Here is a 22,533-nt window from a genome sequence, read left to right on the forward strand (position 1 = left end):
TTCATTTAAGCTATTTAATGTATAACAGTTCTTTTGATAAACATCTTTAGAGAAACTCAATAGTTTCATAAGGCAAGGTGCAGATAAAGAACCTTCCTTTGTGTTAAAGAGGAGAATTAATACAATGGGAATATATACAATTAATAAGCAAGCTAGATACCCAGTCTATTTTTCTTTGAGGATATTTTCCTGTAGGTCATTTAAATTGATTTATTTGACATGACTACATTTATAATAATCTAAAATGGTAAATCTAAGCATCCTACATCTTGTCTTTAGCTTATAAAGAATTTTCCTTTCTTGAAGCATTAAGTGACTTGTGGTCCCTTAAAATATTCAAATTTGTTGTTTTTGCAAAATTTCCATAGGCAAAGAAGAATGGAGAAAAGAAATTGTAAATGGTTCTCGGAGCTTCTTTGGGTTAAAGGGTCTAATGCCAGGAACAGCATACAAAGTTCGAGTTGGTGCTGTGGGGGACTCTGGTTTTGTGAGTTCAGAGGATGTGTTTGAGACAGGCCCAGGTGAGGCGCACACCACACCTGTTCTGGCTCCCGCTCAGAGGTGGAGGCCGCCAGGTGCTCCAGCTGGAGATGGGGGCTGGTGGAGCTGTGTTATGGGTAGGGCATGAATGTCTTTCTATGGGGCCCTGTTGGGTTGGGAGTTTTGTTTTTTGTCTTTGGTTCTTTATATCAAATGAATTATGGAATTTAGCAAATCATCTAGCCACATTATTACCAAAAACCATCACAAAAATAGACTTAAATATGATTTTAACTTATGTAAAGAATTCAATTGTTCATATCACATATATAAACTTTCCCTCAGTGTTAAACTGAAATTTTTAAAGTGCTTTTGAAGATGAAAGAACTTACAAGAAAGTCACAATTCTGGCCGGGCGCAGTGGCTCACGCCTGTAATCCCAGCACTTAGGGAGGCCGAGGCAGGTGGATCACCTGAGGTCAGGAGTTTGAGACCAGCCTGGCCAACATGGTGAAACCCTGTCTCTACTAAAAATACAAAAATTAGCTGGGCATGGTGGCGGGTGCCTGTAATCCCAGCTACTCAGGAGGCTGAGGCAGGAGAATCGCTTGAACCCAGGAGGCAGACGTTGCGGTGAGCCAAGATTGCGCCATTGCACTCCAGCCTGGGCAACAGAGTAAGACTCCATCTCAAAAAAAAAAAAAGAAAAAGAAAAAGAAAGAAAAGAAAAGAAAGTCACAATTCTTTATTTCAAAATGGCCTACAACCCAGCAGAACCCTGCAGTCTGCTTAGACAACTGATAGAGATATTATTACATTTGTATGGAACAAGAACTTGTACAATTCATATGCTACATTTTTTATCACACCAAATTTTACTGCCTGTATATATTTACTTCTGTGAATATTATCAAAATATACAAGTAAAAAGTGAAGTTTCTAAAATAAAGAAAAATGTTCATGTGAAATGCAAGAACATTCATATTTGCTCACTAGATGGAGAACAATCTCTGCTTACTTACATTTCAACAAGAGTTGTTTGTGGTACATGTTCACTCTGCAGTTCATACCCCTATATTATTTTCAGTCACTGCATGCATTCTTAAAGAAATGTGCATATCCTGTAGAATACATTACACAATGTATTTTTTGTGACTTTCATTAACAAAACATTATGATTTTTAAAGTCAGGTTTTACAGTTTAGAAAAATATAAATCATAAGTGGTTTTAAAAAAGAAACCAACAATAATGTGTTAAACTACATTTTAAAGATATTCGTTTGCTAAAATCATAATGTTTTAAGAAAACCACACATTTTCTGTTATTCTGTTTTTTGTATTTCATATCCATTTATGTACATAGTTCTAGGAAAACTGTGTGTTAAACTTAAAAGGGTAATATCTAATCAATTCGTAGCTAGTTTACAAGGTTTTTGTTTGTTGTTATTGATAACTTTTATTTTCAAAATGCTAAAAGCTCAAGTAGATATTATCTTCATATATAGCTGGAATGCTAATAATAGTAATAGGACTAGCATTTAGTCAGCTCTCCTATACAGCAGGAAGTGGTTTTCTCATTCAGTCCTTACAACAATCCTATGCTGTAGGCATCATTATTACTCCACTTACCCCTCAAGTCAGAGAGGTGGAGTACCTGCCAGGTCACCCAGTAGGAACGTGATAGAGCTGGGATTAGAAGCTTGTCCTTCCATCTCCAGAAGAAAGGCCCTCCCTATACCCCACTGCAAGGTCACAAAGGTCCATAGGCTAAGGAGGACAGGCTGTCTCAGAAAGGGCAGCTTCAGTCAACACTTGGTATATCCGGTCAGTGATTCTGGACCCCTGCAGGCTGCACGTGGTTACTGGTTCTGGATTATTTATGAAGAATCTACTATGTATAAAAATGACCTGTTGTTAAAATTGTTAGAAATGCTTAGGAAAGGAAAAAGTGACTTTAGCCAAAGTTAGATTCACCCTCAAAATCAAGTTGTAGCATTTTTTGTCCTTTTATAGGACAAAAGACAACTCCTTTAGAAAATTATTTTTCACTCAGCAGTGTAATGCCTACAGTTCCAGCAGCAACTGCCAGATAGTTCAAGATGAGGAATCATGATAGGTGGACCTTCTTGTGAGCCTGTGATGGAGAGACAGGACAAGGTCACAACCAGTTCTTGTCACTTTTTACATATAAAAGTATTAAAAAGAACAAATATTGAGTCAACTCTAGTGACCTTAGTTAACACATCACCTGTAAGAGCAAATGCTGCTAGCATTCTAGAATGTCTCAGTTTACCATTACGCGGCCTCCCTTTTCCCAGTTCACAATGCTCCATCCTTTGGGGCTGCTGGGTTAACTCCAGTGTGAAACCACCGTCTGCCACTGCTCCTGCTCCTCCTCTCCTCTCTTCCCTCTGGGTTCGCGGTGTAAGGATGTCAGTGTTTGGCATGAAAGCATATCATTGGCTAATTTTTAAACTCTGCATTCATGATCTACTTCTCTCTCTTCTTCTGAGTTCTGCTAATTTTAGGACCCTAGACTCAGCTTTCATCTACAGTTGTTTCATGAATCTTCCTACCATTACACCGTCTCTCCCTTTTATAGTCTGGATTTTTAAAGTATATTTCTTAATTTTTTTCCTATGGCACAAACTGAAAAACAAACGAGATAGGCGGTGTCCTGATGCTGCACTTCTTCCCCGTACTACTGGAATGACCTTTCATTACTGCCACCCCACCTCGTGTGACCGCTCATTAGCGCCACTCCCTGCCCCCGTTTGACCTCTCATTAGTGCCACCCCATCTGGTATGACCAGATCTGACCTCTCATTAACGCCATCCACCTCGTCCCCTTCCTCTTTTACCTGTGTCCCTCAATTACCCAGTCTTTCTTGTCGTCACAAAGGATTTAAAACAGATTTGTTTTCCCGGGGCCTAACGGGTTTTTTGTCAGTTGTTTCCAAACTTTGGTTAAGGTCACATTTTGTTCTTCCTAAATACATCTAAGCATTTGAACAGGACATTTTCATCCATAGTGCATTCTTCATAAATAGTAGAGAACAAATAACCATTTCCCTCACCCTGTCTCTCTTCTATGTTGATTCTATGGTTCTGAGGACTCAAGAGCATTTTCCTCAGAGACCTCCTATCACAGAGCACAGATACCCATGACAGCAAGCAACGCCAGAGCAGAAGACTGCGGTAAAGCTGACCTACAGAAAACAAAGCAAATCTCTTTCTATTTTCATGTTCTTTATATGTGTTTAATTTATCATTTTCTGGATTACTCAAATAATACATGAATATAATTTTATTTTTTAAAAAATTCAGATAGTGAAGACTCTCTTTTACTCTGCTACTCAGCCCTACCCAGCCCTTCAATGGGTGATACCCTCCCATTGAAACTGACTCTAGAAGGAAAACCCCCATAGGTTTAATTCTCTCTATGTAGGGGGTGTGTGTGTGTTTGTGGTGCACGATCGTGGTTATGGCTTGGATTTGTATGTCCCAGATGATTTTAGATTGTCCTGATAGGCCTCTTTTAATCATTCTGGAATTTAAATCTTTTATTTTATGCATGGAAAGTCAATAGAAGTTTTTATTCCATTTACACAGTTTCTGTTTTATATCAATTTCTGGTGTACTTGTGTGTGTCTGAATGTGACTGTGTATGTGCACACATGCACCTATTACCATATTGTGTCTGCCTATTTTAAATAATAGGGCAGTGAAACATTTTTTCTTTTAGACATAGAGGCAGAAATTCAAAGTCAGTGGGGATGTTTGTACACCACCCATCAAACATCCATCCAGTTTTTGCATGGTTGCATAGCAGCAAACTGCCAGTCAGTAGTTCGATTTTGGCAGTCACCATCCTTGTAGAACAATATCTCTGCTGGTACCTGAGTATCTTATTTTTCCCTTTTTAGTTGCATTTAATTAGATGAAAAATGTAAATGCTGAATCTATTATGACAGGGCTGTAAATCAGCACACTAAAAACAAGAACTAACTTTAGTCAAATGCTTAAGAGACTTAATGCCGTTTGGTTTTTGGTTCAGTTCTGAAGAAAAAGCACAGACTGGGCGTTAATTGAAAGAAACATGTTGCCAAAGCAGATGTAATGATGGACTTTAATACCTTTTTGCCTGTCTCAGAATAGGAAGTGCCTATAGCATTTTATTCTTTAACTGAAGACTTTTGCAGATTTGATATCTGGATTATTTTTAGGAATACATTACAGCAGTATAATATAATGGCTAGTGGCATATTTTCTGGAGTCAGACACAGGTTGCTCCAACTTTTCGGCAAGTTCTTAATCTTCTCTGGGCACGGCTTTATTCCTGATGCCTACCTCAGAGACTTGTTGTAAAGATTAAATGAGATATGCCTTCAGCACAGTGCCAAGCCTATGGTAAGGGTCCAAAACTGTTAGCCGTCAGTGTTTTTACCATTGTCTTCATCTTCATCATCATGACTGTGGTATGTATATGGCAAGGAGAAACTACCTAAACTGGTGCTTTACTTGTATGTGGCTATAATACAGCTCAAAACTTCACTAACTAATGAGGCATGAGGGCCTATTGGGAAAAGGCTACCAGCCTTTGACTTGTATTTCAAATAAGGTATTTTTGCTTCTCATTTTATTTATTCTACATATGTCCATATTTTTTTTACCTTCCTCTTCACACTTGATTTTTAGCATTTCCTTTTTCTCCCTAAACTTTATATGGAGAAAAAGAGGCAATGAGATGCTATTCTTGCAACATTGGCAGAACCTGGGATATGCGTAGTCATGTTTATTTCTGCATCCAGAGATCACACACACCTAACTCAACTGTGTAAAATATATTCAGAAGAAATTCAGTCAAATTAAAAGCATGATATAAGCATGCTTATGGAGTCAAAAGAAGAAAATGTTTTATCTTGATTATGGTCAAAAGAGAGAAAATAAAGGTCTTTTAAAAAATAATTTATGCCAGTTAATTAAGCAAATCTGCATGGGCATGTCTGAATAGCCATTGATGCTGCACTTTTTCCCATAAGATTGATACTTTAAAATAATACTCAAAATGCTAATTATTCTGTGGTTTTCTTAGAAATTTTGCATATTATGACTGATGGAATAAGGGGTTTCACATTTATTAAACAGAATAGATGAACACTGAAAGGATATGTATACACATAAGTGAGTACTTTCTTTTCAAACTAGTCACTTGGGCAAATAATGATTTCACTGACTGAGAGATATGCCAATCTTTTGAATGGATCCTTAGCAATAACAAACATTGATTCTTTGAGGGCAGATTTGGTTTTTCAGAAATTTCCACTCAGAACCAACTCTTGTGAATGAGATGAATAACAAATCTAAGGAATGAGGTGAATAACAAATCTAAGTAATATTTTGGGTGCAAATTGAGCTGCTATATAAAACAATACAGCTGCTTTTCTGATCTGGAAAGGTTTCTTGTGTGGACCATTTTTTTTTTTAACAGATTTCTAAAAAATATCGACAATGACAACAGCCTTGCAAGGACAGTGTAGCCTCTAAAAGCAGTTTCTTTGAAGAGAAAATACTCAGTTAGATGTATACATTCTGTTCTGTTTAAAACTCAGTTTTATATTTTTCTCATTGTACTTAATGTAAAATGTATCCTGTTAACAGTGAATAATTGGTTTGGGAATTTGTTTTTATTGAGAATATATAGTGAAAATAACTGTGAACACAATGTTCACCAGGGCTTGTTAGCATTTAATGTTATCATTATTCAGATTTCTCTATTTGATTTTTTTAATGAATGAAGATTTTTCAAAGTTAAGTATTTATATAATTTCTGATTAATAATTGACAGATCCTAATTTGGGGCCACATGCAAAATATATGAAAGCTCACATAATGTGGCAATTTTTTACTCTGAGAGACTGCAGCAGTTCCCATCTCCCCTTAACCTATTGCCACCAACACCGTTGATTTATTTTCCAGCGATGGCAAGCCGGCAGGTGGATATTGCAACTCAGGGCTGGTTCATTGGTCTAATGTGTGCTGTCGCTCTCCTTATCTTAATTTTGCTGATCGTTTGCTTCATCAGAAGAAACAAGGGTGGTAAATATCCAGGTAAGAAAGAAAGATTAAAATTGCTTTATAATGCTACATAATAATCCATTAAACTAAAAAGAAATAATGGGGGTAATCATGTAGATTGTAATATTATGTCTTCCCAGAGCCATGAGTTTGGAGTTTCTCTTCAAATGACTTTTGATCCCTTTTTATATAATGGCAACCTAAACATTGTCAATGATCATAAGGTATTTGGAGGATTAAATCAATCTGTTCTCTGAAAACAGTAGTGAGTCTACTTTCTTAGACTCCACATAAGTTATGGATGCTGAAGTAACACCTGAAACCAACTGGCAAGGGGAGAGTTGCAGGGAAGGTGCGTGGAGTTTTTCAGAGGAAGTAATACATGAACTAAGTCTTCATATTGTGATGTGTGACATTGCTTTCCCTATGATGTAATGGTTTATTCAATTTAGTGGACCCATTAAATTTCTATTTCCTTTACCTGACCATTTTCCCTTCAGTGACAAGAAAAAAAAATCTGTGAAAGAATAGGCTTACAAAAAATTTGCAACCATTAATATAGTTAATAAACAGATTGGTAAAATAGGGGGAAATCTTAGGAACTTAAAAATTATTTATCGGGTGAGACTAGTCAACTTTATGTGTTAATAAATGTACATTCTATTGGGTTGCCTCAAAAATAAAACACCAACATATATGTGTGGCCACAATATATATGGTTGTACAACATCTACTTGTGTATAGAATTATTTTTCACTGCTATATATCTCAAAGAATGCTCTCATGGACTTTGAATAAGAAAGAACAGGATCAACAGAAAATCATATCATTTTGACATTTTAGTTAAAGAAAAGGAAGATGCCCATGCTGACCCTGAAATCCAACCTATGAAGGAAGATGATGGGACATTTGGAGAATACAGGTGAGCCCCTGCTTCTCTGCTCTTCATCTTCTCTGCCCACACGAACACAGTCTCGAGAATAGAACTCGGCCAGAACATGCCCTGCCTGGCATCTCATATTTTCCTCAAATAAAAGTTTAGGGATACTTCCATGTCTCAATGTTTACATGTCCCTCATGGTCAAACATTTTCATTTTTCATTAAAAAACTAAATTTTGATTTTAGTCATAATTTTGGAGGTGGAATGTCTCCCACTTTGTCATATTTTCCATGGGCCCATGCTGTATTGATCAATCTAATCTAGCAAAGCCAGTGTGCTACTACGAGCATTAAAACAACAAAAAAGACCCCCCAATGCCTGCATTGTAAAGAAAACTATACTTGTCATCTTCTAAACATGCTGTAATAAAACCAGTGTGAACAGACTTTTTCATCTAGAATTTGAAGCTAGTTTTCCTAAACAATACCCGTACCCTTGCCCTTTAATCATGAAATGGTGACTAGATTGTTTTAGAAGCTGTTAACTATTAAGAAATATCATAGCCCTCTAGGCAATGTGTTACTCACGGAACTTTGATAATACATTCTTGGCTTGACTCCATCATTAAGGGAAAATGTTAATATAACCTATGTGCTAAATTTTTTAAAAAATCTTCTCTTTAAACAAAGATAAATCTTTTCAAGAGAAGGAAAATATTATTTTGGATTTGTTTAAAAACAGAAACAAAATATGTATTTATTTAAATAAAATGTGAGGATTCTGTTATTCTAAAAGTATACCTTTTTAAAATACCTTCTTTACCTTGCTTTTCTTTTTAGAAGCCTCTTGCTTATATAAAATACCTTTTAAATATGCATTAAGCCCACTTTGAGACATTGTTTGCAAGATGAAGAGGCTTTTAGGTGAAATAAAATATTTCACTATTGTGATTACCAGGCAGCATTTGTAGAGAAGATATTTATGTTACTTTTTACCTGTCGCTAGAGCTCATTTTTGGTTTTTCCATGTCACTATCATGTCAATATCATAGAATTTCATGTGACATAATGCTAAGGATGAAAAATATAGAACTGATTGAGAAAAAGACATATATTTTCAATAAAATCACTTTCATATCAGTTTCCATGCAGATACCTGTGTTTTTCCTTTATTATCTCAGCCCCTAAGTTTTTATATTCTGATCTCTTAAAGAGAGATAACTATGATTTCAAAAAGTTCTCAGAATTGCTGTATCTCGTGGTACAGAAAAATGAGTAGTGAGGGTTGTCTTGATATCAGAAGTTGGTTCTGGAGCTGAAGGTGTATGAAAACCTCAAGCAGCATCCACACCCAGTTCACCCAAGAGGGTTTTGTAACACATTAGAGCAGCCTGCAGAAGCCCATAGCCTAGGGCATCTGGATGAGTAGAACTTCGCTGAAATAATTCACCTTTCTACATGTTTCTCCTGTAAAGCAGGTAAGCTGACAGTTACTAAATAACTTCTTGTTTGTAAGAGTTCTTGTGGCTCTAATTATCGACAGGATATACATACCAGTCCCTTATTTATTGTGATGAAGCAAAATCTTTAATGTGGCCTGAAAAAAAAATATGTATTTGCATGAGTTGGAAATAAACTATTGTCTTTCATACATTCTCCAGATGGTGATGGGCTCCTATTCGACATTATCATGCCTCAGTGAATCTGGCAATGTACTGCCCACCATGTGGGTCTCAAACATCACCTTGCTCTTACGGCGATGTGAAACCATGATCTGAGATCATGTGACTTTCCCAGATAATTGCTGCCTACTCCATTAAAACTTGACTAAAATCAAGGTTAATATTTGGGTGATGGTATACCAGAAGCCCAAACCCGACCGCTCTACAATGTATCCATGTAACAAACTTGCACATGTACCCCCTGGATCTATTTTAAAAACAAACAAACAAAAAAAAAAAAAACGGAGTTTGAGTTTTATGAACTAGCCTGGAATTAAAAGACTGTTAGTTTTACTTTCAACTCAGCCGTTGCCTGTGATTCATAGTTCTATAATTTCTGTTTTCTTCTACGAGCCATCTACTAACAACTTTAATAGAATTTTGTGTCTGGAGCAGTACATGGCAAGTATTTGGTTACTGGTCTCATAATCACTGTGTTTACGTCTATTTGGTCATATTTCTTTGTCTTAGTGTTAATTTATATGTGCTATGTTGGTAAAGTGTTTTCAAATAGCTGTCTTTAGCTTAGGCCTTAGTTTCTCAGGAAAGAAAGACTTTTCATTTGGGCTTATTGAGTGCAAACCCAATTGACACAAAGACAAAAACACCTGCACACTTCTCATAAATGTAATGATAAATTTGGGAGGTGCCAAGGGAAATCGGGTTCTGATGGGTGTCTTCAACTTGAAACTTAACTCAATGATATAATTTTTTCAATGAAACTAAAAGTTCTTAAGGACAATCCCACAAGCAAAATCATTTCCCCAAAATTCCAACCACATTTTTTACTTTGGTTTACAAAGATAGGGCTTTGTCCTTTGATTTCCTGACACTACCTCAGAATGTTTTCCCTTTGGTTTATTTTCTATTTAAAGAAATCCAAACATGTTTATTATCTTAAAGGCTGTGATTAATGAAAACAGTTCCAACTGTTTATTAACAGAATCTTTTATTTTTAATACATTTAAGTGTCATGCACTTCCTGAAATCACCAGGTCCTGTCTCTGCTTTGCACCTTCTGGAAGCTTTGAGCTCTGTATTATTTATTGATTCTTACTCTCTTTTATTTCAAAAATCAATTATTGTGCTGACCAGACACATACAAAATTAGGACTATTGCCTAAGTGTAAATTAATTCCATTTCTGATTTGCTTATTCACCAGTCTGAGGATGAAACCATTTCTACATGGCTGGCTCTGAGCCAGATGATATTTCATAGTGCAAAGAGGGATAGAACCTCACTGGTGGCCAAATGTGATTATATGCTATAACCCTGTGCCCTTACTCTGACACCCACCCCCAAGCAGTTACCCTCTGTTGGAAGCCTGCAGCTTTCTTTGTTTGTTTCTTTAATTATACAGACAGTAGGATCTGCATCCTTACTAGCATATAGAAAAATCAGAGAAACAATGCAACCAACAGTGTAAGTATTGTTTTATTTTTTAGATCCATTTTCCTTAAAACCAGAATAAACCTAGGTCATAAGCCATATGCCCATATTACTTGAACTCATAACTTACTACGTAATTGGTGGCTCTCACCACATGAATCTTGTCATTCATGTGAACATGGGCTTTTGGCAAGCATGCTAACCCATGCTCATAAGGCTTGAATGATGCCAAGATGTGTTGCATTTGTTATATACATTAGAGTTATTTTGCTTACAAATATGAACTGGCTTGTAAGTAGAATAATAATGAACTTTTAGAGAGTGGGTAGGAAAGAGTATTTGGGTCATGAATGTCACTTGAGCTGTGATGTGGTTTGGCCATGGGAGGGTGGTAACAACAGGAAAATCTGACAGAATTATCACAGATTCACCTGCTGTTGCCGAATTTTACTCAGTGGGATTTAACAGATGTGCACACTTCTGAACAAAGTACTGTTGAAAAACAATATGAACTCCCTAAAAAGTTATTCTTAGGGAAAAAGAAAGGAAAGGATATATTCCAATGCTTTGTCTGCCATCACAAAACTAAGAGGGAATGAAATGTTTTCTGTTAGAATTTTTTTAAAAAGTTCTAAAATGCCCACTGTCTCCTCTATTATTTTACAGTGAACTCATTCTGCCAGTATTTATTGAGTGCCTACTATATGCCAGGACTTGGGAATATTCAAACCAATAGAATTTGGTCCCACTCAGGGAGTTTATGGCCTAGTGATGGATGCAGGGAAGTAAAAGAACAATGACCAGAGTGTGAAAAGTGCTATGAAAGAGATGTAACTAAGGTACCAAGGGAAGAGGAGCAGGAAGGTAAAGCCAGGTGGGCAGCATAGAAGGAGGGTGGTACAGGGAGTCTTCCAGGGGAAGTCATGCAGTTTTAGCATTGTGATAGGAACATTTCTTTCCACTGCACAATGATCTTGATTCATGAATCTAAGTCTCAAGAATATACTTGATATTGTATCAATACTTGTATACCGGATACTTTATATATATATGTCTTATTTTGAAATCCATTCAACCTTTGACATCCAAAACTAATAATTGTCTGATTCCTTAAACATTCTCATTAAAATGTGAATGAATTTTTACTTGTTTTGTAAAGCTTTGAATAATATTGCTGCCTACTCAATTAAAACTTGATTAAAATCAAGGTCTGCTAAATATATATATAGATAAAAAACTTTTAAATCATCTTCTATGACTTCTTGATTCATCTCATTTGGGAAACTCTCCTTTCATATTTAAACTTGACATGGCAACTTCACTGAATATGATGTCAAAAGCAGTTTATTTACTATTTCATTACAAAATTCATCTTGGAATTGAAAAAGGCAAGCCCTAATGCAGTGCTTCACGCAGAGTCGTAACCACTCATTACACCTGGAAAGTTCTGCATGTGTGTTGCATAAGGTATTTCTTAGGGAAAAAAAAAAATCTCTCTGAAGTAGGGACCTAGAGTGGAGAGAAGAGATGTGATGGGAGATGGACATGTATGCTTGTTGAACACAAACCATGTGGCAGCACTGTGTGTATGACACACAGTGATTTTTTCTCACTTAACCAGGTTCTAATTATTGAAGTATGATATTATATCACACCATTTATTAAAGACTGGTCTTCAAAAGATCTCACTGCCCTTGAATGACTTTTCCTGGAAAGACTCTGTTGGAGGAGGGAGCATCCCACTTCCTTCTCTTCTTTCAAGCACAGCCTGTGTTGCTGTTGATTCTCTCCTCTGCCACAGCCGTTAAACTGGAGTGAATGGATGTTTCGGGGGAGCCCCTTCTTGGCTGGTCATTAATTATAACTGATGATTTTTTACGTAAAAACCCAAATGAATCAACAAGCAAATATTATAATAACAGAGTTCAGTAATGTTGCTCGACACAAAATTAACATAAAAGTCTTATATTTCTATGTACCAGCAAGCAATTGGAAAATAAGACTTTAAAACTTATCTAGTTATGATAGCATTAAAATATGATGTAGGAATAAAACTAACAAAAAGGTCTTCCCCCAGTTTCAAGATCCTGTATTCCATTCCATTGGTCAATCTGCCTATCTCTGCCCCAAGACTATACTGTCTTAATAATATAGGTTTTAATAAGTCTCCATATCTGCTAGGTCTAGTTCTCTAACTTCAGTTGTCTTCTTCAAGAGCCTTTTTAATATTCTTAGCCCTTTTCATTTATTTGTACATCATAGAATCAGCTTGCCAAGATGCACATAAAAACCTGCTGAGCTTTTACTGGAAATAAATTGCAACTAAAGGGCAATATGGGGAAGGTTAACATATTTACGATATTTGAGTCTTCCGTCCATGAATGTAGAACATTCCTCTACTCATTCAGATCTTCTTTAATAACTCTGAATAAAAGTTTTATTTTCTTCGGAGGTCTTACACATATTTTTGTTGGATTTGTCTTTATATACTTCATATTTATGGTCTCATAAATGGAATAATATTTAAAATTTTATTTCCTAATTGTTTGCAAGAGCATAAGTAGAATTGACTTTTATGCCAATCTTCTATCAAGCAACATTATGAAAAATCTCTTTATATTCTTACATTTACCTGTAGATTCGTCTGGATTTTTTATATATACAATCATATCAGTTATGAATAATGATAGCTTCCTTTCATCTATTTCTTTTTCTTATAAAGTTGCTTAGGATTTTTAATGCAGTTTTTATTAGAAGTGGTTTATTCTAATTTATTCTAATTCTAATAATTCTAATTTATTATCAGTGGCCATCATTATTATTTCTGATTTCAAACAAAGTTTTCGGTTCATCATTAAGGATGATGTTTACTTTAGGTTTCTTCTCGCTACCCTTAATCAGGTTAATGAAGATGCATTCTATTCCTAATGTTAGGAGTAAAAATACATTCTATTCCTAATGTTTTTATCATGAATGGGTGTTGAATTTTTTCATATATCTCTTTCTAAATTTACTGAGATTATCACATTTTTATTTTCTTCTGCTAAAATGATGAATTATATGAATTGATGTTTTAATGCTAAAATAAACCTGCATTCCTGGAATAAACCCAACCTGGATATGACATATTGTCTTTTTCGTAGATTGCTAAATTTGGTTTGGTCATGGTTTGTTTGGGGTTTTTTCATCTATGTTCATGAATGAGATTAGCCTGTAGTTTGACTTTCCTGAAGTGTTCTTATTGGTTTTAGATATCAATGTTATACTAGCCTCATAAAATGATTAAAGGGGTGGTTCTCAGGACATATTCAAACTTTAATATGCCCAAAATGGAACCATTGATTTTCCCCTCCCAACATGCTCCACTCCATAGTAACAGTACTTCCAAGCTTCCTGTTGCTCAAACCAAAAATCTTTTTCTCTGTTATTCCATATCTAACCCATCAGAAAATCCTGTTGGCTCTACCTTCAAAATATGTTCATAATCTGAGCATCTTATATCACCTCCAGTGTTCCACTCTGGTCCAAGTCACAGTCATCTCACTCCTGGATTATTGTAACATTCTCCCCTGACTCTCTAGAGCAGAGGTTGGTCAACTAAATATCTTAGACTTTACAGGCCACTTGGTCTCTGCTGCAACTCTGCAATTCTGCTGTTGTAGCGCAAAAGCAGCCGTAGACATTATGTGATAAATAGGCATGGCCTAATTTTACTGTAGTTTACCAACCCCAGCCCTCTAAGGTAGGCTATTCTCAACACTGACGGCAGAGTAGTGCTTTTGAAATATAAGTCAGAGCATGTCACTTATTATTTGAAAACCCTCCCAGAGCTTCCTATCTCACTCAGAGTTAAAGGCAGCATCCTTACAATGTCCCACAGGCCCTGATTTAGCCCTGCCACTCCCCTTACTTAACTCCTACTCTCCTACTCTGTCTCTCTCTCTCTCTCCAGCCACGCCAAGCTCCTTAGTGTTCCTAGAACATGCCAGTCTTGCCCTCACCTCAAGACATATATACTGCTTGTTACTCCTGCATGAACTGCTCTCCCTCCAACTGTCCACCTTGCTAACTCACCTCTTTTAAAGTTGTTGACCAGATATCACTGCTTGATGAGGCCTTCCTGGACATCTTATTTAATGCCAACTCTCCGTCCCTTCTCCAACACCTTCTGTAGTCTTTACTCAGCTCTGTAATTTGCATAGTGATAATCATCTTCTGACATAATATATGCATAATTTTTTATTATATTGATTGTTAATTGTATTTTCTTCCACTAGAAATAAAGCCAGTGAGGTGAGGGTTTTAATCTATTTTGTTTGCTGCTATATTCCCAGTGCTGAGAACAATCTGTCTTAGAGTAGGCACTCAGTAAACATTTATTGGATGAAGGGATGGGTGGATAGATGGCTAGACCAAAGAAATGCCACAGATGACAAATTTCCAGTAGTGTATTCCTTGGGACGCTAGTATTACAAGGCAGAATAAGACTAGTCATTGGAATTCAGGTGACAAAATTCTGCCTATTTTGAACTCTTCAGCTGAATTAACTGTCACACTGAAACATGAACTATATTTCACAGCAAGTATTTAATAATTAAACCCCAGAGATGTTGTGTAGGCTGTTTTCATAACAGGTTAGACACTCAATGCTATGTCCTCTGAAGTGCCCCCAAACACAGGCCACCCCAAGACGACTCCTCTCCAGTTGTTTATTAGCAGTGATGATCATATAGTTTATTCAGTGTGCAACAAGAAATCGTTTATTACTGAAACAGGTTGTTTTCAGCGGCATATGCCAGTGTCATATTATGCTAGCATTATTTCCCAGACTTGAGATTTTCTTCTTGGAGAAAAATTGAAAAATTTTCCCTAGTAAAAGTTATTGACAAAAGAGCCAGGATACTTGTGCATCTTGAAATATTTGTATCTTGGCTAGAAAAAGAAAAGTCACTGTCTGAAACAGAGGGAGCAGTAAAGTCTTAGCACAAATTGCTAGATTAAATACTGCAGCCCGTGATACCTTTTGTATATTAAGGCTTTTTCATTTTTATTAATATTGTATATGTTTCCTCTTTTGCCTTGCATTTTTGTTCTTTGAAAGAAAACAAAATGTTGGATCCTGTCATTGCCTTTTTCTGTTTTTGTCACAAATGTTACCTATTTAAAAATAGGTCAATATGCATAACTAGTTATTTGACCATAAGGGTAAACATTCAAAAACATAATGATTACTCTTCAACTTCCAGAAACTGTGCTTAGGGGTTCAACAGAGAAATAAGCAAAAAATTGTAATAATGGAATCTTGTAAAGTCCTATTAAAGTACACTCCTCAGATTCCCATCCAGCATGGTTAGGCTGCATAACACACATGGAATAAGGGAGCTGGGGGGTTAACATGAGTGTAGGAAGCATTTGCTATTACATGTTTGGAATCACTCACATTCTTTAGAATATATTGGCATGCCATTCATAGTACAAATGTAGTGCTTTTAAGTTAAAGTGCGTCTCTTTCCAGATTAATAAATCTTTACTCATTAACTAAAATATTTACCAAAAAAACAAAAACAAAAAAACAAAAAACACCTGTGTACTATCAGTATAAGGATTTTGCTTTTCTTCTTAGGCTATTTTCATTTGTTTCTTCTGCATCCTTTTAATGGGATTTGTAGGTCTCTTGAAAGGTAAGGTTGAAGTTTACAGTCTGGCCTGCATTGATAACAAAATTATTTGAAATGCAGGATTTTGCTTCTCCTTCTGACTCAGAAAAAAAAAAAATCCATATTTCACACCTAACCAAAATCATGCTCCATTCACAACCAAGGAATCAGAGATATTGTGCAGTTTAACATACTAACTTCTTTACTTGCCATAAGCTTTTGCCTTTTTGAATTCAAAATAATGATGATTTTTCTCCTTTTCTTAATTCTTTCTTATTTAATGCTTGTGATTATTTTTGGATTGCTTTCAACTCAGGAATCAGAATTTGTCATTGAAATTAACATACACAATTGAGAGCCATCCACTCTACTGAAGACTTCATGATTCAACCATTTCTGCTCCTGATTTCCATTCCAACTCATCCTCGTTATTGGAGTCAACCTGACAATTAGATTTGGCCAGACAAACCCAGGACTCCAAATGCTTTCTCATAATTTGCATGCATGGTCTTTAAAAACAAAAAATGTTACCTAAATGCCAATCTCAACAAAAATGTTTTCTCTTTCTTCCAGTGACGCAGAAGACCACAAGCCTTTGAAAAAAGGAAGTCGAACTCCTTCAGACAGGACTGTGAAAAAAGAAGACAGTGACGACAGCCTAGTTGACTATGGAGAAGGGGTGAATGGCCAGTTCAATGAGGATGGCTCCTTTATTGGACAATACAGTGGTAAGAAAGAGAAAGAGCCGGCTGAAGGAAATGAAAGCTCAGAGGCACCTTCTCCTGTCAACGCCATGAATTCCTTTGTTTAATTTTTAAGCTCTTTGCCAATATTCCATTTCTCTAGAATGTTTATCCTAAGCACTTGTTTGTCAGCCCTCTCATACTATGAACATATGGGTAGAGAGTATATTTTCTGCTGTATGTTAATATTATGAGAATAGTTAGAGCAAAAACATAACTCAGTCAAATGATATGTTAATGTGAACTGGAATGCAAAGTGCATACTTTTTCGTTCAAAATGGGTGTTCTTGATTTCCTCAGAACTAGTAAAAAAAAATGTGACATCACCAACAGATCCTGTTATTTCCTCTTCAGGATACAGTTCAACATGATGCATGAAAAATGCTCCACATTTAAAAGACATACCCGTGTATGTTATGAAAACATGGTTTGATACTTTGTTTATACTATCCTCAGCAGAACCCCTATATATGAATTCCGTTTTCATTGTCAAGAGTGTTACTGTAGTATTCTCTAGAACTTCAATGTCTTTGTGGACATTGTTGTGAAATTGGTGACTCTATGTATAGCTGTCATTAGTCTTTTTGGGAGACTGTTAGGAACAGTATGTACAGTATATACTTGCTAAATGAGTTCATTATGACAGTCGCATTGCTGATGCTTACCGAGAACTGTTACCTACTCTTGGCTCCTGTTACTCCGTAGGCTTCTTAATCTTCCAGGCATTACAGCAGCACAGTGTTCTTTTTACATCATTTCTATGTTGGGTTGTTTTTAGGCATAAACAAGGTGTATTGCAATGCATTTCGGCATGTGTGCCATACTGAAAGAATCAAAAACAAATCATTCAAATTAAATTTCAAACATTATTCCAGAGAACACAGGGCAAGACACATACAGTGCCTTCAGACATTAAGCATTCCATAACATACTGCATTCTCTATCAGCTGGTCCAGTCCATTCTGAGTCCTAGATTACTGTCATTGTCTAAAAGTAACTTTTAAAAAGCAGAGTTTGTGAAAACTGCAATGCTGGGAAAAGAAGAAAACATGAAAATAAAAGTAAGAAGACAGTTTATTTGAAATAGCATTTCCTCATAAGCATAAAAAAAGCTTTGTCACCAACTGAAGCACATGATGATTTTGTGGTCCTCTATGATTTCTGTTACATTCAGTAAGAAAGATGTCAACATGCTAGAAAATTAATTTTAAAAACTAAGTTATTCCAACACTAAAAGCATACAACAGCATGCCAACAGTAATATATTATTCTCCAAGACTTTACCTATGTGCGTGTTCAAAACTCTGCAGCATTAAACAACGTGTATGCAAAATGCTATGGACACATTTCAGAATCTAAGAAATCTGACAAGTGCTTAAAAGGCCAACGGTCCAAGGGATTACATCTGCAGTTTAAAAAGTAAATATATATTCTATCATATTCATAAACAATATCTATCAAATGGGTTACCTCCAAATATGAAAATCTATAACAACCTATGGTTGAAGGAATGCTCAGTTTCATTTGCCAATAAATTGGTTTCTCATAACTTGCATCAAGTTTAATTTTAAGTAAAGCTTTTTATATGTAGATATTTTGTTGAATTTGTAAATACACTTAAAGTGTAGATGCTATATGCTTATAGGTGTTACATACAAATAAACATGCAATGTTTATGTTGTACTGTATAAGAAGTAAGCTAATTAATGCAGTGAATGGGATTGGAAAGCATCTACTTAAATATGTACTGGGTTCCCCCTCCCCCTGCCTTTTTTGCTGTGAAACTGAAATAGTGAACTTTTCTACATATTGACAGCAGATTTCTTGATGAAATCTTCAGAGCTTTGCCTATGGGGCACAGTAGGCCTAGTAACCTGGCGTCTTTGATATATGTAGGTAAAGCATAATTTAAAGTAATCCCAGGTAAAGATGGCCCTAAATACTTTCATGTCTCTATATTCACTTTTCACAGATCCACCTGTCTATTGAAAATACAAAAAGACAAAACAGGTTTGCCTTGGCATCAGAGAGCACAGAGATTAAAAGTTACTTTAAATTTGCCAATATTTTGGGAGAACAATAAAAACACAGTTTTTCCTCTTCCATACTGGTAGATGCGAAATTTATCTGTGCATGAAAGGGTCACTTCTGTATCACACCTGTAATAGTGCAACAGGTTTTGTATTAAAAATTAAATGTGGTTTTAAAAGTTCCTCTCTCTTTTGTAATGTATGTTCCCAATTGAGTGTGAATGTCCAAGTAATGGTGTATGTAATGGTACAGGCAAATGTGACTGCATTTCCCTCAAAAAAGTAACGATTAAACAATATTGATCTCTTTGTGATTTTTAACTTTTTCAAACATATATTGCCTAATGTTTTAAAATGGTGAAAAATTTTATTTTTACTTTAAAATGGCTGTTCTATGCCGAGAAAATGAAAACTAAATACAAACAGATCTAATAAAACAGGACATACCAAAAACATTCGAATGAGAAACAGGACTAGATATTCCTAGCCTTTTGAGAAAGGTTCAAGAAATCAGACGCTGCCTCCTTTCCCAAAGCCTGGTTCCTGGTGCCTGCCTGGGCCCGGCCCCTCTCTTCTGCTTGCCTGGACTGTGCCCTCCTGAATCACAGGCAACTTGGATTTCTTAACTCTCCTGTCTGAAGGAGGACACTACAGGTGTCGAATATATGTCAACCTCTCCCTCCTCTCCACCCTCATTCTTCTAATCTTCTCAAACCCCACTGCAAACAGCCAAGCCCCAGCATGTTTGCATGTTCCACCACCTGCCCGTTATTCTCCAGCCCCCTGGTCCCAGCCCCACACCTACAAGACCTCCTGTTGGCTCAGAGCTGCCCTCCTCCCGGTGATTTGGATCACATGTTATATAAGTGAACCTTAAAGGGCTATGCCAAGCTTGGTGTTTCCACCTGGAGGGCATGTCTGTCACTCACTTCAGAACAGCATGTCAGGGCCTCTCGTCCCCTCTACAATGTGGGCCACATTCACAATCCATAGCTTTGTCTTCCTCATCAGTCCTGGGGCTCTTTAGCAAAAAGGGGCTGGAGAAACGCAATCTTGACCCCAAAAAGCAATGGTCCATTGATGGTATGAACTTTCTTGTTCAGATGGCTTACAACAGGCCAGGTTTACCTACAATGGCTGATTTGTTTTGTTTTGAGACAGAGTCTCGCTCTATCACCCAGCCTAGAGAGCAGAGGCACTCACTGCAGCCTCTGCCTCCTGGGTTAGTTCAAGTGATTCTCATGCCTCAGCCTCCCAAGTAGCTGGGATCACAGGTGTGCACCACCACGTCCGGCTAATTTTTGTATTTTTAGTAGAGACAGGGGTTTTGCCATGTTGGCCAGGCTGGTCTCAAGCTCTTGACCTAAAGTGACCTACCCGCCTCAGTGGGTGGTCCGAGTGACTTGGTGGGCCGAGTGACCTAGTCGGCCTCCCAAAGTGCTGGAATTACAGGCATGAGCCACCGCGCCCGGCCCTAATGAACGATTTTGGAAAAGGCTTATGGAGGCAAGGGAAAAGAATATGAAGAATTTTCACCCAAATTAAGCAAATCCCTCCTGCTCAGGAGGTTTTCCTACAGATTACCACCAGAGGGCTCCCCTGCTCTATGCAGTGCAAGAGAAACCTACTTGCAGGAAAAAGTGGCCTCTGGACACAGTGCAAACCAGCTTTAATAATCAGCTTGTGATCTGATCATGCAAAAAAATGATTGCCTGCTGCAACAGGGGAAAATGGGATTTTCAGCTTTCTCTGACGAGTCCACAGCTTCCAGGGAGCAAGCATGTGTCCCTGTGAGCCTTGTTAAGCTTCCTCTTAATGATTGTGGCTGGGGAGTTTCGGCAGGGGGAGAGGAAGGAGGAGCATGCCTCCTGGGTCCTACTAAGCATCCCTACCACTGCTGCAAGTTGGTAGGGATGAGGAGAGGCATGTCCTTAAAATGGCATCTCCCTCTTCTCCAGAGTATGCTATTTTATCTGCCAATGGCTTGATGTTTTGTGATGGTATAGCACCCCCCAAAAAAGCACTGTTTAAGCACAGACAGCTCTTTTCACTAAAAAAAAAAAAAAAAAAAAAACCCAAGAGAGGGAGAGAGCACTACTTGAGTATTTATACTAATAAATAAATAGTTCCTAGGTGGAGTTGGAAAATTCACTGAACCAGAAAGAGATGGGGATTTATCACGGCAACAACCCCAATTCAGGAAGCCCCCAAACCTGTGAAATTAACCTGTGCTCGCAGCTGTGCTTGCTTACAGAAAGGAAGGCCAGATGCCAGTAACCATGAAGTAGCTCAGCAATACTGCCCTGACCTGCATTCTTGCTTCATTACCATGCTAAGACCTCCGCCCAGGGGCCAGAAATGTACCTTGTTAGGCACAAAAAGTGCCAAGTACAAAAGACTGTGCACACTGTAGCCCTCCTGGAAGAACCCACCTTTTTTCAGGAATTGCGCCCCAGTCTCCACCTACCTGCCCTAAGAGCTCTTAACATCCCCCTTTACCCGCCCCCATCCTCCCATCTGGCAAGAAGGTGCTTTGAGTATGAGCTTCCCTTATCCATTTCTTTATTAATAAATAAAGTTTCTGCTCTGCTTTACTAAGCTTGGTTTGGTTCTATTGGGCGAAACGGCACCAGGCAGGAAAATGACCCATTAGTGTCAACCAACCTGCCTGGAGGGTGGGTAACAGATTCAGATTCCAGCTCTGCCATCAACTAGCTGTGTGGCAGTATATAAATGAACTCCCTAATCTCCCACCTCTCCAAACCTCTGCCTTTTCAACTTGAAAATGATAGATAGCAGATGTTTTCTAAGATATCTTTCTGCTTAGATCTTATGGTTCTTAATAACAAACCCACACACACACACACACACAATCTGAGCACCTTCTAGACCCAGGTATTTTGCTAATTGGGGAAGATACAAGATGAGCAAAACCAGATGTGGTTCCTGTTCTTATGTAGGCTGGAGGCTGGTGTGAGCAGACACACATTGTCAAATAATCACCTAAGTGAATGTGTAATTCCAAACTGAGGTAAGAGCTATAAAGGGAAGGCACACCATTCCATGAGAGCAAATGATGGCAGAGCCCAGCCTGGTCAAGGTGGTCAGGAAAGTGTCCCTGAAGAAATGTGAGCTGAGAGCTGGGACAAGTTGGATCCCTGAAGAAATGTGAGCTGAGAGCTGGGACAAGTTGGAACCGAGGAGGAGGAGGCAGGACAGAGTTGCTGCACAGAAAGGCCAGTGTGCCTGGAGCGGATGCAGGGCCAGACCATGCTGGGGCTTGAGGACAAGCTTTTGCATTTATTCAAGGAGCAGTAGCAACTGGAAGTCATTGGAGGGGGCTTAAGTCAAGGGCTGTATGATGCAATTTGTGTTTGTGGGGGGTGGGGTTTATGAGATTTTGTGTGGCGAATGGACTGGAAGGGAGTTAGGGAAGAAGCTAAGAGGCCTTTGGGAAGCTAAGCAGTAATTTAGACAAGAGATGATAGAGACTGGATCTGGTCATAACACTGGAGGTGGGGAGAAATGAGTGAATTCTAAGAATATTTAGGAAG

At 37.5% G+C, this 22,533-nt stretch overlaps 1 protein-coding gene across 1 annotated transcript in view; it reads left to right on the forward strand.

Moving 5' to 3' along the window:
- The window catches only part of NRCAM (neuronal cell adhesion molecule), a 261,153-nt gene extending 241,865 nt beyond the window's left edge, over positions 1 to 19,288 (forward strand). The window contains exons 30-33 of the mRNA XM_011986360.1: positions 369 to 521; positions 6,460 to 6,591; positions 7,402 to 7,480; positions 16,780 to 19,288. Of these exons, the coding sequence (XP_011841750.1) occupies positions 369 to 521; positions 6,460 to 6,591; positions 7,402 to 7,480; positions 16,780 to 17,017 (602 nt within the window). The 3' untranslated portion in view covers positions 17,018 to 19,288. The remainder of the gene's footprint in view (positions 1 to 368; positions 522 to 6,459; positions 6,592 to 7,401; positions 7,481 to 16,779) is intronic.
- The last annotated feature ends 3,245 nt before the right edge of the window (positions 19,289 to 22,533 follow it).

Source organism: Mandrillus leucophaeus, unplaced genomic scaffold, assembly GCF_000951045.1.
Source record: "Mandrillus leucophaeus isolate KB7577 unplaced genomic scaffold, Mleu.le_1.0 Scaffold298, whole genome shotgun sequence".
NCBI classification, from domain to species: Eukaryota; Metazoa; Chordata; class Mammalia; order Primates; family Cercopithecidae; genus Mandrillus; species Mandrillus leucophaeus.